This window comes from Mobula birostris, chromosome 15 (genome assembly GCF_030028105.1).
Source record: "Mobula birostris isolate sMobBir1 chromosome 15, sMobBir1.hap1, whole genome shotgun sequence".
Classification (NCBI taxonomy): domain Eukaryota; kingdom Metazoa; phylum Chordata; class Chondrichthyes; order Myliobatiformes; family Myliobatidae; genus Mobula; species Mobula birostris.
This window is the reverse complement of record NC_092384.1, coordinates 52614689-52631024: the sequence shown is the minus strand read 5'-3', so window position 1 is coordinate 52631024 and position 16336 is coordinate 52614689. Positions and strand designations below refer to the sequence as shown.

Below are 16336 nucleotides of genomic sequence, written 5' to 3'. Positions count from 1 at the left end.
GGAGGCTGCTTATTTAAGTGAGTGGTTGAAATTGATCCAATGTAGTGTGGGAATGTAATTTGAGGCTGGTATTTGAGTTGCCCTTCAACATTTCAATAAACTCTTTTAGTTGAAGTTCTGGAGTATTGCAACAAAATTGTTAGCTTGTATGTGCAATTTTTAGAAGTATTTTCTTGCATCAATCACTTGAATGTGTTAATATTTCTCTACAAAATGAACATGCCCATTTTGGTTCCAGATAGCAAGCGCTCTTTATGTCTTGCAGTTTACTCAGATCATCTATCATATACAGTCATGTTACTGAACAAATACTCTATTCCTTGCAGCTTTCAGAAAAATTTGCCTAAAAAGTATAACCAAGTAGATAAGTACACTTTCTACTAAATTGATTGCATGTCAGTTTTGTCCATGTTTCTATATGAGCAACATTTTCCATGCACTCATTATTTCAATTATCAGCCATACTACAAGAAAGATCAATCACTCATTCTTTTTATTAAGCTAGTTGAAATTGTATTATGGCCATCAACAGAATTGTTTTGCCAAGACTATTCAGGTACAGACCTCTTTGCAGTGTTTGTCCAAATGTGTCCAAACCTAACTTCCAGAGTTCAATAATGTAATTGTCCTTGCATGAGGATAATATTGCTGCATCTGATAAAGCTGAAGCTAGTTGGAATCAATCATGAAATAGTCTATTAGTTAGGTTTATCCGCACAGAAGAAGGTGTTTATTGGAGTTCGTGATCTTAGCTGCAGGATATTGCTGCAAGGATTCCTCAGGTTAGTGAGGTTTCTTCAGCTGCTTAAACCATGATTTTCCTTCCACCTCGTAAGATCAGAAGTGGGGATGTTTGCTGCTGATTGTACAATTCCTTTCACAGTCAACATGAAATGGAAAATGTTCAGGCCATGTAATGTGAAGTGTTAATTTACTCGCCAATAGAAAGTCCTTCTGCTATCCCAGTCGTTGATTGGCCTATTTGAAGGATGCAGCAGCTCTTTCCCCATTGTTTTCCAGTTCTGGGCGCCTCAGGGGTATAAGAGCAGCATGTGCAAGAGACTCACTCTCTGTCTCCAGGGGCTCATCTTCACACTGAGGTTGTGACCAGTGCTGAAGGACCACTGGAAAAGCGTGCTATAGATATATGAGGATCTGCATGCACACATAGCTACGTACCTGTTTGTTGAATGTTTAGTTCAGTAGTTGTGTAATTTGGGGAGACTTAACAAAGTACCTGTTGAGTTTGAAGTATTACTGAATGTTTAGTGACATAGTTTTTGTAACTTAAGAGTGGCTTCGATGAGTACTTGTTTGACATTGATGTTTGATCTCAAGTGTTTCACTGTTTGTCTGTAAAATAAATGGTTAATGTGCTTACTTGTAATTAGTGTCTTCTGTCTCACTTATGGAACTCACGAACCTGCTTCTCCCTGACAACCTAAATGACATTTGGACATGAGCTTTGCAACATATGCCAACCAACTAATAGGACCTAAGCTCTTCCACACCTTATTCAAAGGTACAACTATCTCAGAGTTCTCCTCCAACTTCCTAGGATCACCATTGACCAGGAACTCATTTGGATTGGATACATAAATACCATAGCTTAAAGAGTTCGTCTGAGGCTGGGTGTCCTACTATGTGAAGCACTGTCTAATTTCCCAAAGCCTTTTCATCCTCAACAAGCTAGATATCAGGAGTACGATGGAATATTATCTGGATGACTGCATCTGATAACACTCAAAGAAGCTCAGAATCATATAGAATTAGGTCTGCTTGATTGAGCCCTTCCACCCCCCGCCCCCAAACATTCACTCCCTCACTATCGATGCATTAACTGTATGCCAACTACTAAATGCCCACAGTTAGTGCCTTTGCTCCTCTGATAGAACCACCTAACCCTGAGATAATTAAGAACGTTATCAAATTTCCCTCCAACTCACATGATATTCTGAAACGGAAACACACTGCCAATCTTTCATTGTCACTATATCCAAATTTGGAACTCTCTAACCGATAATATGTCATGGGCACTATCACCAGAAAGATTGCAGTGGTTCGAGAAAGTGACTTCCTACCGCCTTTTTAAGGGTAGTTTTGGATGAGTAATGGTATTGGCATTGCCCATAGTGCCCATGTTCTGTAAATAATTATTAAGTAAACATATTCTTGATTTCTGAATATGCAGGATTTACAGCAGTTGGGGGCTGGAACACTGCTGCCTTTACTTATTGCATGCCTTTAAATAAGAAGGCTTCACTGTATGTTTCTAATTACACAGAATTTTGAAAGTTTGAGGTAATGTGTATCATATGATGTTGCCTCACAGAATTTTATTGGTCACTGCATGGTCGTATGTTTAAGCACAGAAACAAATCTATTTTTAACGTTGTCACACTGGAGCCGATACAAAAGGTAAATGTTTTGCAGCTGTTTCAGTTTGAAAAGACAAGCTGTTTATTCCCAGACTTAAGTAAGTTTGGTGTCCTGATACTGAGCCTAATAATTCAAATTGGCCAACATGTGGAGTGTATTTGGCTTATTTTTCACTCAGTGCTGAATTCAATTAAGAGTGAAAATAAAGTATGTTGAGTGCAGCTTGTAGTAGATTTTTATACCAAACAGATGTACTTAGTTAGATTCTGTAGCCAGAGGGTGGTGGATCTGTGGAATTCATTGCCACAAACGACTGGGGAGGTTAAGTCATTGGGTAGATTTAAAGCGGAGTGTGATAGGTTCTTGCTTAGTAAGGATGTCAAAGATTATAGGGAGAAGGGAGAAGAATGGGATTGAAAGGGAAAATAAATCTGCCATGATCAAATGGCAGAACAGATTTGATGTGCTGAATGGCCTAATTCTGCTCCTATGTCTTATGGATTTAGGGTCCTGGAAAAGCTTTTACCCACAGCATAACCTTTCAACTGCATTGTGATTGTTGTACGGAGACATAAAACTTAAAGCAGTACAGCACATTACAGGCCCTTCAACCCATTATGTTGTGCCAGTCTTTTAACCTTCTCCAAGATCCATCTAACTGTTCTCTCCCTCATAGCCCTCCATTTTTCTTTCATCCATGTGCCTATCTAAAAGTCTCACAAATGTCTCCACTCTGTGTGCCACTATCACCATCTAGGGAATGTATTCCATGCACTTACCACTCTTTTATATATTTTTTAAAAATCCAACAATGACATCCCCTCTATACTTTCTCCCATTCACCTCAAAAGTATGTCCTCTTGTGTTAGTAAATGTCACCCTGGCTGTCCAATATATCTGTTAAGTCTGCTGTCATTCTCTTTCACTACAAAGAGAAAAGCCCTACCTCACTCAATCTTTTCTCATCAGATATATTCTGTAACCCAGGCAGCAAGCTGGTAAATCTCTGCACTCTGTCAAAAGCTTCCACATCCTTCCTATAATGAAGTGATCAGAACTGAACACATTACTCCAAGTGTGCTCTAACCAGAGTTCACTAGAGCTGCAAAATTACCTCACGGCTCTTGAACTTAATCCCCCAACTAACGAAGGTCAGCATAGCATGTACCTTTTTGATCACTCTCTCAACTTGAAGGCATCTGTGAGGTATGTGTGGATTTGTACCCCAAGGTCCTTCTGTTTCTCCACACTGCAAAGAATCTTGCCTTTGACCTTTTTACTCTGCCAACAAGTTTTGACCTTCCAAAGTGTATCACTTCACACTTTTCTCCACTTGCTACTTCTCATCCCTGCTCTGTATCCTGGGAATGTCCCATTGTAACCTATGTTAACTTTTTACATTATCCACACCACCAACAACCTTAATATCATCTGCAAACTTCTTAACCCACCTTTTTAATTTCTTCATCAGGTCATTTATAAAAATCACAAAGAGTAGCGATCTCAGAACAGATGGATCCCTGTGGAGCACCATTAGTCACTGACCATAGCAGCAGAATTAGGCCATTTGGCCCATCGAGTCTCTTCCACCATTCCATCATTGCTGATTTATCATCCCTGTCACCTCATTCTGCTTTCTCCTTGTAACCTTTGACGCCTTAACTAACCAAGAATCTATCAGCCTCTGCTTTAAATATGCTAAATAACTTGGCCTCCACAGCCATCCATGGCAATGAATTTCACAGATTCACCACCCTCTGACTAAAGAAATTCCTTCTCATCTCTATTCTGAGGCTGTGTCCTCTGGTTCTAGACTTGCCCACTATAGGAAACTTCCTCTTCACATCCTCTCTATCTAGGCATTTCAATATTTGATAGGTTTCAATGAGATCCTCTCTCATTCTTCTAAACTCCAGCGAGTACAGGCCCAGAGCCATCAAGCATTCCTATACATTAACCCTTTAATTCTTGGGATAATTCTCGTTAACTTCTCTGGACCCTCTCCAATGCCAGTGCATCTTTTCTCAGATAGGGGGCCCAAAACTGCTGACAATACTCCAAGGGCAGGCTGAACAATGTTTATAAAGCCTCAACATCACATCTTTGCTCTTCTCTCATATTATGATCACTGCCTCCCAAGAGTTACTCTCCCTTAAGCTCCCTGATCAAATCTGATTCATTCCACCACAGAGCCCTAATTTCATTATCCATTTTCCTCATACTTCTCACATTAAACACACTTCAATCCATCCAACTGACAGCTTATGCCCTATCCACGGCCTATTCTTTCTCACAGTCTCCCTATATATTGCATCTACCTTTACACCAACTGTTCCATCATCTGACCTATCACTCTGGTTCCCATCCTCCTGCCAACCTAGTTTAAACCCTCCCAACAGCTCTAGCAAATCTGCCCACAAGGACTTTCGTCATTCTTAAGATCAGGTATAACCCGTCACTTTTCTACAGGTCATACTTCCCCAGAAAAGGTCCCAGTGATCTACAAGTCTGAAACCCCACTCACCTGGACCTATTCTTCAACCACACATTCCTGGCAAACCATATCCTTAACCTCACTAGCACGTGGCACAGGCAGCAATCCAGAGATTTCCACCCTTGAGGTCCTGCTTTTTAGCTTCGTAACTCCCTATATTCCCTCTTCAAGATCTCATCCCTTTTTTTGTTGGTACCAATATAACTTGGCCTTTTCTCCTTGGAGTGACAGAGGATGAGAGGTGTATGAGATGATGAGAGGCATTGATCATGTGAATAGTCAGAGGCTTTTTCCCACGGCTGAAATGGCTAACATGAGAGAGCACAGTTTTAAGGTGCTTGGAAGTAGGTACAGAGGGAATGTCAGGGATAAGTTTTTTACGCAGAGAGTGGTGAGTGTGTGGAATAGGCTGCCAGCGACGGTGGTGGAGGTGGGTACGATGGGGTCCCGGATAGGTACGTGGTTTAGAAAAATAGAGGGCTATGGGTTACCCTAGGTAATTTCTAAAGTAAGTACATGTTTGGCACAGCATTGTGGGCTGAAGGGCCTGTATTGTGCTGTGGGTTTTCTATGTTCCTAATATGTACCATGACTTCTGCTCACTGTTCCTCCCCCTGATGAATGCTGTGGACCCAATCTGAGATGTCCCTGACCTTGGCACCTCGGAGTCAACATACTATCCGGGAGTCTCTTTCACGTCCACAGAATTTCCTGTCTGTTCCACTAACTACTGACTCACTTATCGCCACTGCACTCACCTTCTTGCCCTTCCCTGCTGAGCCGCAGAGCCAGGCTCAGTGCCAGAGACCTTCTCGCTCTGGCTTTACCCTGCTAGGTTGTTCTCCTGCCCACAACAGTATCCAAACTTGTTTTTAAGGCCACAGGGGTACTCTGCAGAGTGTACAGGTAACCCCAGACTGGAATACAAAAGTCTGCTGATTCTGATATCTGGAGCAACAAACAATCTGCTGAAGGATCTCGGTGGTTGGCTAGTATCTGAGGAATCAGTGTCAACATTTTGGGTCGAACCCTGCATCCAGACTGAGTGTGGAGTGGGCAAATGACGAGTAAGAAGAGGAGAGGGGGAGTGACCATAAGATATAGGAGCAGAGTTAGACTATTTGGCCCATCGAGTCTGCTCCCCCATTTCATCATGGCTGATCCAATTTTCCTCTCATCCCAATCTCCTGCCTTCTCCCCATATCCCTTCGCACTCTGACCAGTCAAGACTCTATCAACTTCTGCCTTAAATATACATAAGGACTTGACCTCCACAGCTGCCTGTGGCAAAGAATTCCACAGGTCCGCCACTCTCTGGCTAAAGAGTGGTAGGATAGGAACTTAGCTGATTGGTGAACTGAGGAATGGTGTAAGTGGACAGGCAGGTAGCACCAGGTGTGGGGGGGGATGGGGTTAGGAGATGGTGGCAAGTGATAGTAGCACTAATTCTGCATCACTATACTGCCCACTCTATCCCTAACATAGAGAAAATCTCCCAGTCTCTTCAGTAATTATGCAGTGTTTGGTGAAATTGTATTCATTGTTTTCAAATTTGAGCAATGTACAAATTGGATTTTCTCCATTTGCATTGCTTTAGAATTCAAACAAATGACAAATCTTTAATTATGATGCTGTAGAAGTATGCCATGTACAATGAAGCAGTACTCTGAAGTTGTTCACCAAAAAGAAAACAAATGATATTGATAGCATGGCATGTGCAATATCTACTTGGTACTATAGTTACCACAAATTGCAGGTTGCTGATGTAGAAAAGGTGTCTGTGACTTGTGGCATTAAAAACAACTGTTGACTAAGAACAACTGTATGAAAATATAACCAGGGAATAAAGAGAAGAATTGTTATTTTAAATTTTATTTTGTGAAGCTTTTATCATATTAGGTTCCTGTTTTTAGTATTTCATTATTCATAACCATGATTATTCTCTTACTCATTATTACATTGCTCTTACAGAAACGTTAAACTAAAAACTTACTGGGAATTCAAGGAAGCTGCAGCAGATTACCAACAAGCATGGAATGAAGTACTGAAGCAAGCATTTGTAACGTGGATTAGAACCCCAAGGGACTTGCTACAATTTTATTAGGTAGCAAACAATACAGTAACATGACAAAGATAATTGCCTTTTCTGCCATGTGGATGGTCACAGCAGATTTTTTTTTATCTTTGCCTTTGAAATCTTGCAGGGATAAAACATGTATGAGCAATTTTTTTTTAACTGTTAGCTTTTAATTAAACTGATTGTTGACTATTCCTAGATTGAAACTAAAAGGGAAATTTGTTGGCCTCCAATTCTAGTAATTTACCAGAATTGTGTTATTGGTATTTAATAGCTTGGAATAGTAGTGCAAGTTAGACACCTTTTTATATTTTTATTTGGTTTGTAGCATTAGGAACCTAATTCTTTGTGTGTATAATTTTAGATTTATTTCTTTCTCTGCTAATAATCCATACTTGTTAACCTCTTTCTTTGGCCATATTGTATTATAAACAACTCTCCCAAGTATGAAGGGTCTCGGCCTGAAACGTCAACTGCACCTCTTCCTACAGATGCTGCCTGGCCTGCTGCGTTCACCAGCAACTTTGATGTGTGTGACTTTCTAGTGTGTTCGTTTTGCAAAGTATGGGACACTTTTTAAGAAAAGGCATAGTAAAGAAACCATATGCCTACGGTTAATAACTTACTTCAAAAGCACTTTCCCATACTTCATAAATAAACATCTTTGCATGTAAGTATTTTGAGCTTCATTTTTTTTCCATTTTCAAGCACATTAGAACGTATTGCAAAGATACGTGAAATAGTGTATTGGGATAATTAACAGAAGTAGTCTCTCACATGGTAATTTTGACTTGCTACCCATAAATGAAAGAATTTTGCATTTGTGTAGTGACTGTTCTCTCCTCAGGATATTCCATTGCACTTTCCAGTTAATACACTGGTACCTCACTTAGTGGTTAGGAGGTATTTCTGGAGCATGAGAGCTCCAGTGGAATTGGTACCAAAGAGGAGTGATATAGCATTATATGTGGAGAGACTTATCACTGATTGTGCTGGTGCAAACCCTGCCATTCCTGTAGCTGCTGATGTACTGAGAATTTGATGCATATCTCCGTCCTTGGTTGCTACCCTCGCAGCAATGGATCATCTTCAGTCTGATGTGAAAAGCTACCTATCGGTATTGATATTGAGCTGGGGTTAGTGGTGCAGCTGTTCAGGTGTCACAACATAGGGTTCATGCTGCACCTAGCTGACTCTGTGAATGCAGGTCACTACTGAATACTGGCAGCAGCCAGTCCATTTATTGACGCATTACATAGATGTTTATTGTGTGTGTTAGATGTGTTTGAAGCTCTCTACTATTGAGCTTTGTAGCAGAGAGTAATTTCTAGGCTCAGGAGTTGGAGAATTTGACAGTATCACAACACAAAGAGCAGGTGTTGCAAGTACCCAGCAACTCTGAATCTCGTATTTCGCAGTGGGTAGCCACATTGCTCACCCCATTGGGCACAACACCAGCCCTCACAGGCAGACGCTCCATTGCCAAGCAATCATTTGCAGCAAGAACACTAGTGGAGTTCAAGATTTGAACTAGGTTCCCAGCACAGTCTGGGGGCACTTATACCATGAGTGTTTAGATTTGAGAGACTAAGTATAATCAATCAGTACTGTGTAAGGAGATATGGTCTCTGTAGAGTAGTAGTGTAATATACTTTAGAAATACACTTTCCACTTTGTGGTAAACTGCTTGGTTATCATAGCTTGTCATAACTTTAATTTTCTTTTGTTACCTGAAATGATAAATGTTTGGCAGAACTTGAGAATTTTTCTGTTCCTCTTCAAACACTACTCAGTGGTACTTTAATGCTCATGTTTATGGAGAGATTAATCTCATCCACAGTACCCTGGATCCAACAATACATATTTAATGCATAATATTTCCAGAAATGAACATTGTTGGCATCAATTTGTAACAATTATACTGGGTTGCCCTAAAAACACAAAAGTCTTTACTTTAGAAAACAAAGTTAAGGTTTCTCATAGAGACTTGTACTCACTACATTAACTGCTGGATGAATATCAAATATTCTCTTAATATAAGATGGCTGCCTAACTTGTGTATGGCCTGTGTATTTGAATGAACATTTCAGGTACTGACAGGATAGATTTACCAACTGCTGCAAGGTTACATACACTTTCTTCTGATTGGGAATGGTTTGTGGCAATATCAGAAAGTGAGTGATAAGAACCCTGATTTAGCAACTTGTTGCCTTTGCCGGGTTCTGTTTTTATTTAAGTGTATTACTGGCTGGTCTCATTTCCAACTTGCATACTGTTTAGGTTACAAACAGTTCTCATGAATGGAACCCTGTTGTAACCTGGTGAAGACCTGTATATATAAAAACAAAATTTGCTTGGAGTAAAGTTTCCTTGCACAAAATCATGCTGCACACAGGAGGATCGAAAGCTAGATGTGTTTGTCAGATATACAGTACTGGAAATTTTCTTCAACTTGACTTTTCAAGGACTGATCATTACAAGCCCTGGAAGCGTGCTCATGGAGATTGCTGAAATAAAATTTCAGATTTAAGCATTTGAATTGTGGAAACTGTCAAAACAAAAAAAAAAATCATGAGTATCCTGTTACAATATTCAAAAAAAAATAGGCACAGTTCCATTTTGGAAACAATGAGCAATGTTCAGTCTGTCTCACTTCCTTTCATTATATGAACTTGTGTTCCCTGCTAAATTTCTGCTCTTGTTCATCAGATAGGGAGTATCTCAGAAGTTCGAAATGGGAAATGGAAACAAGGGCTGGCATAGGTTAGGCAATATCAATGCAGGGTGAAACGAGAGTAAATGCTTCAAAGGTCAGGAACACAAATCTTAACTCCTTCATTGAGATTGCTTGATCTCTTGAGTACATCCACCATTATTTCAGCAATATTATGAGGTGGAGGATATATTTTACAAATTTGCACTCATTCACAAAACTTGAAGGAATAATCCGTCTGAAAGCAATTAAATTTAAAACTTGCCTTTGATTAAATAGTCCACTCTGGATCACAGAAGTACAAAAGGAAGGTATCATTTTAACACTTGCATGGAAGTATTTGTATCACACTGCAATTTGATACAATGTGCACTTATTCCCTCCCTGCTATCCCATAAGAAGCTTAGGATTTATAAATACTGTAACATTTTAAGACCTTGGACAATTAAGTTTGATATTAACAATTCACTTTTGGAATTAAAAGTATCTTAATCTTTATAAGTAATCACTACCTCACTTATAATATTATAATTTGTGGTTTTAGCCATTTCTGAGCTGGAGATTATAAAGATAAAAGGAAATTATGGTGCATTATTATTAGTTGATAATGATTGTCTATTGCAGCTTGCCTTTGAATTTATTTTGGATTTGGGGAAAGAAGGAGTGAAGGACCCAAGTTGAAAAGCCTTGTCTCTTGTATCTTCCTTTCTCCTCTACTCATCTGTATGGTTGGTTACCTCTGATCGCTAAAGGCTGTTTCTTCGGAGTTGAATTTCTACTTAGTCTAAAAAACAAGAACTTTGTGAGGATACTAATTTGTAAATTTAGTTCAGTACCACTGTTAAATGTTCTTGGACCTCATGATTTTATTTACGGTGTTAGTGAACAAGCTACTTGTCAATGTTGCAATTAAATAGCTGGAAACATGCATCGCAATGGTGGAGTTTCTACCTTGTGTGAAGAATGTGAACTGAGAGAGCAAGGGTATTTGTAAAAGGCTGATTTAATTCCAGTCATGTGAGATTGCACTATCATTGTTATTTCTACTGAATGTTGAGCAAGGGAACTCAGTGAAGCAAGGGGAAGTTGTTTGGTTTTGCCCCCTTGATGTCAAGGCAAAGGATAGGGTGAGGATATCTGGAGGACAGAGTGGTGCTGGTAAAGGGAATCAGCCAGAAGTACTGATACATGTCAACATCAAAGAATGAGAACCTGGTTTATCATCACTGACCTGTATGATTCTTTTGTTCTTTTGCAGCAGCAGTACAGTGCAAAGATGTAAAATTTTTGTTATAGTGATTTTATTACAATGTATAAAAAGTGTGCAAAAAAAACAGAATAACAAATTAGTGTTTATTGACCATTCACAAATCTGATGGCTCTTGGGAAGAAGCTATTTCTGAATCATTGAGTGTGGATCTTCACGTTTTTGTGCCTCCTCCCTGATGGCAGTAATGATAAGAGGGCATGTCCCAAATGGCGAGTGTCCTTGGTGATGGATGCCACATTCTTCAGGCACTACCTCTTGAAGATGTCTTGGTGATGGGGAGAGTTCTGCCCATGATGGAGCTGGTTGAGTTCACAACCCTGTGCAGCTGTTTGTGATCATGTGCATTGGAGCTACCAAAATGAAAGCAGATTTTTAGTGGGTTAGGTAAGAGATGCATACCATCAAAGGGGATTACTCAGTGATTTATACTATTAAGCAAATAGTGCAGATGAAAGAAGTGAAGGCTTTAGATTCCTGGGCCACTGGGACCGATACTGGACAAGAATGGATCTGTGCATGGTATATAGGTTGCACCTCACAAGAGCTAGGACCCACCCTGGATTTAAATTTGGATAGGTGTGTGATGTGTTATTGAAAAGATGGAAAAATATGTATAAAAGGGAGGAATAGCTGTATAACAAAATTGTTAAGATTTTGGATGGAGTCAGGTAGAGGATAATTAGCCTTTTTAGGGATGTCAGTAGTAATTAGAGAATTTTCAAGAGCAGAATCTACCAATTCAGAAACAATTATCTTTTGGGAGTAGAAATGTGCAAAAACCAGAGAGTTTAGACTAGGAGAGTAATAATACTATAAGGAGCGATTAAGAAAAACTTTTGATATCTGCTTCTGAGGATTTTCTTTACCAGTACATTCGCAAACCAATAAGGATGGAGACATTTTGGCACTTACTTCTCAGTAGCAAGGTGGACTAACTGGAGAATGTAGCAGTAAAAGAATATTTAAGAAATAGCATTTGTAGCATTGCTAGGCTTTCAAAAGCTATGGGAAAGGATATAGATTACATTGAGGTAAAATAGTGAATGATGTAATATAGGAATATATTCTTTGAATCTTAACATGTGCTAACATAAAGTTTTAATTGGAATACTTCTTCTGCTGCAGATTGATTTCAAATAATTAGAAATGAATTAAATTGGAGTTAATGTTTCCTAAGCTAACAAAGGTAACTTCAGGAAACTAATATTATTCTGCAGCTGACAAAATGTTTGCAAAGTTCATATGTAACTGACACCATAATATCTATAGTGTTTTGGAAATGCATCTTGTTGATAGGTATAATGTGAAATCCGGTTGTGACTGAACTAGTCATCAGTTCTGGTAGGGAAGAAATGTTTCAGGACAGTAAATGTACTGTTCTTTGTGACCTCTGTCTCTAATACAAACAATTAAAACAATGATACTATTTTTCCATAGGGTCATAAAGAAAATTTGTTGGGGCTTAAAACTGGAGCTTCCAGACACACCCCATTCCTTTCTATCTTGACCATGTTCTCAGTTTTGCATGGACTTTTTCCACAGGCAGTAAAGAAATTCAGAGCTTCAATAACTGAGGAGAATTTTCTATTTTGGTCTTGGATGTGATTTTACTTTTTAACAAAAGATGCAATTTTGAAAGGCCGCAGTTATCATTGGTATTTCTCTTGACAAAAATTTCATTATTACACTGAGGATTTTAAAAAAAAACTTCATGATACTTGGGGTGATTTGAATTGAATTTATTTAAATTTTACATCCATCCCACAATGTGAGGGAGTAAAAATCTTTGTGTTATGACTCCATCACAATGTACAGACATGTGAATTTAAAAGTCTAATGGCTTGTAGAAAGAAGCTGTCCTGTAGCCTGATGGTCCTGGCTTTAATGCTGCGGTAGTGTTTGCCAGGGGGAAGCAGATGAAAGAGTTTATGGTTGGGGTGACTGGTTTTCCCGATGATCTTCCAGACCTTCTTTACACACCTGCTGCTATAAATGTCAATGAAGGAAAGTTCACATCTACAGATGTGTTAGGCTGTCTGTACCACTCTCTGCTGTGCCCAGCAATCAAGGTTGGTGCAGTTTCCATACCAGGCAGTAGTACAGCCATTCAGGATGCTCTCAATGGTGCCCCTATAGAAGGTCTTGAAGATTTAGGGGCTCATGCTGAACTTCTTCAGTGGCCTGAGGTAGAAGAGACATTGGTGTGCTTTGTGTTTTTTTTTTGCCACGAAGCAGTGTGTGCAGTCCAGGTGAGATTTTCGGTGATGTGTATACAGATGAACTTGAAACTATTCACCCTCTCAACTACAGTCCCATTGATGTTGATCAGGGCGAGCCTGTCTCTGTTCTTTCTGTAATTCACAATCAGCTCGTTTGTTTTTTGGATATTGAGGGAGAGGTTGTTTTCTTGGCACCATTGTGTCAGGGTGTTGACCTTTCCTTGGTAGACTGTCTTGTCACCACTAGAAATAAGGCCGATCAAAGTCATGTCATCTGCGAATTTGATCAGCAGATTGGAGCTGTGTATGGCAGCACAGTCGTGGGTGTAAAGGGAGTAGAGGAGGGGACTCAGAACACAACCTTGGGGGTTACCTGTGTTGAGGGTCACAGGGACAGAGGTGAGGGAGCCCATCCTTACCACCTATCGACGATCTGATAGGAAGTCCAGGATCCAGCTGCATAAGGTGGGGTGCAGGCCGAGGTCCCTGAGCTTCCTGTCAAAATGCTTGCTGCCCTTCGCTGTGCCTATTGTCTTGTTTATTATTTATTGTAATGCCTGCACTGTTCTGTGTACTTTATGCAGCCCTCAGTAGGTCTGTAGTCTAGTGTAGTTTTTGTGTTGTTTCATGTAGTACCATGGTCCTGAAAAATGTTGTCTCATTTTTACTGTGTACTGTACTAGCTGTTATGGTCAAAATGACAATAAAAAGTGACGACTTGACTTGACTTGAAAATCTGGGGGAATTATGGTGTTGAATGCTGAACAGAATTCTAACATCTGCATCCCTCTTCTCCAGGTGAGTGAGGACAGTGTGTACTGCTGTGGTGATGGCGTCATCAGTAGACCAGTTCCATCGATTGGCAAATTGTAGGGAGTACAGTGTGGGTGTAACATGCTGCAGATGTAGTCTTTAACCAGCATCTCAAAGCATTTACTTAAAATTGAGGTGAGTGCGACAGGGCGCCAATCATTCAGGCATACTACCTTGGTTTTCTTAAATGCAGGGACAATGGTGAAAGCAGACAGCACTGCTTTCTAATGTCATTTATGTAATCATCCAAAAAGGATGAAGTCCCTAAGACTGTTAACTAATATTCATGAAAGGGAATTGCCTGAGCATCAGAACTGGGTTAAAATTTGGGTATTTTAACTCAGCGGTCCCCAACCACCGGGCCGCGGACTGGTACTGGGCCACAAAGCATGTGCTACCGGGCTGTGAGGAAACCATATGAGTCAGCTGCACCTTTCCTCATTCCGTCACGCACTGTTGAACTTGAACATAGGGTTGCCAATTGTCCCATTTTAGCCAGGACATTCCATATATTGGGCTCAATTGGTTTGTCCCATACGGGACCACCCTTGTTCCGTATTTTTCCCGCTAAGATACAGCGTTCCTATGAAACCTTTTGTGCCGAAAATGTGTAAAGCGCAGAAGCAATTACTATTAATTTATATGAGAAAAATTTTTGAGTGTTCCCAGACCCAAAAAAATAACCTAACAAATCATACCAAATAACACATAAAAACAAAAATAAGTAACACTAACATATAGTAAAAGCAGGAATGATATGATAAGTATTCAGCCTATATAAAGTAGAAATAATGTATGTACAGCGTAGTCGGGAAGATTAAGTCAAAACCGATCTGTGGGGAAAAAAAAATTGGCACGTATGCGCATGCGCACATCACACATGCGTACACAGGTGCCTGCTCAAGGCTTTATGCTCATGGTAATCTTTCTCTGGGTGAACGCTGTCCCGTATTTGACTGCTACTTTTGTCCCTTATTTGGGAGTGAGAAAGTTGGCAACCCTAACTGTAAAAAAAGGTTGGGGACCCCTGTTTTAACTGACTGGATGTGATCAATGGCATCTTACCAAGAATCTGTGTCTATTCACTATACAGTCCTTATAAAAAATATTTGCCTCCCTTGGAAATTTTCATGTTTTATTGTTTTACAACATTGAATCACAGAGTATTTAATTTGGCCTTTTTGACACTGATCAACAGAAAAGACTCTTTCACAACAAAGTGAAAACAAATTTCTACAAATTGATTTAAATTTATTACATGTTGATAGGTCTCTATCAGCTTTGCACATCTGAACACTACAATTTTTCCCCCTTCTTCTTTACAAAACTGCAAGAGGATTGTGGGTGAACAGCCCTTTTCAAGTCCAGCCACAAATTCTCAATTGGATTGAGGTCTGGATTCTGACTTGGCCACTCCAGGCCATTAACTTTGTTGGTTTTAAGCTGTTCCTGTGTAGCTTTGGCTTTATGCTTGGGGTCATTGTCTTGCTGGAAAACAAATCTTCTCCCAAGACACAGTTCTCATGCAGACTACATCAGGTTTTTCTCCAGGATTTCCCTGCATATTGCTGCAATCATTTTACCCTCTACCTTCACAACCCTTCCAAGACCTGCTGTAGTGAAACATCCCCACAGCATGATGCAGCCACTACCATGCTTCACGGTAGGGATGGTGTGTTTTTCATGACATGCCATGTTTGGCTTACGCCAAACATAGTATCTAGTCTGATGACCAAAAAACTCGATTTTGGTTTCATCAGACCATAGAACCATCTTCCAGCTGACTTCAGAGTCTCCTATGTGCCTTCTGGCAAACTCTAGCCGAGATTTCATGTGATTTTTTTTCAACAGCGGTTTTCTCTTTGCCACTTTTCCATAAAGCTGCAATTGGTGAAGTATCCAGGCAATAATAGTTGTATGCGCAGCCTCTCCCATCTCAGCCACTGAAGCTTGTAACTCCTCCAACGTTGTCATAGGTCTCTTGGTGGCTTCCCTCACTAGTCCCCTTCTCACACGGTCACTCAGTTTTTGAGGATGGCCTGCTCTAGGAAGCCATATTCTTTCCATTTCTTGATGATTGACGTAATTGTACACCCAAGGGATATTAAGTGACTTGGAAATTTTCTTTATCCATCTTCTGACTTGTGCTTTTCAAAAACCTTTTCATGGAGTTGCTTGGAATGTCCCTTTGTCTTCATGGTGTAGTTTTTGCCAGGATACCATCTCATCAGCTGTTGGACCTTCCAGATGCAGGTGTGTTTTTACCACAATCAACTGAAACCCTTTGACTTCACATAAGTAATCTCCATTTAACTAATTGTGTGACTTCTAAAGCCAACTGGCTGCACCAGTGATGATTTGGTGTGTCATA

At 40.0% G+C, this 16336-nt stretch overlaps 1 protein-coding gene across 4 annotated transcripts in view; it reads left to right on the top strand.

The window, feature by feature from the left end:
• The window catches only part of adat1 (adenosine deaminase tRNA specific 1), an 89079-nt gene that overhangs the window by 52027 nt on the left and 20716 nt on the right, over nt 1–16336 (top strand). For 3 of the 4 annotated variants that reach the window (XM_072279807.1, XM_072279806.1, XM_072279804.1), the window contains one exon: nt 6845–7620. In XM_072279807.1, the coding sequence (XP_072135908.1) occupies nt 6845–6977 (133 nt within the window). In that variant the 3' untranslated portion in view covers nt 6978–7620. Of the gene's footprint in view, nt 1–6844; nt 7801–16336 lie in introns of those variants that run through there. The other variant, XM_072279805.1, reaches the window with a different exon arrangement.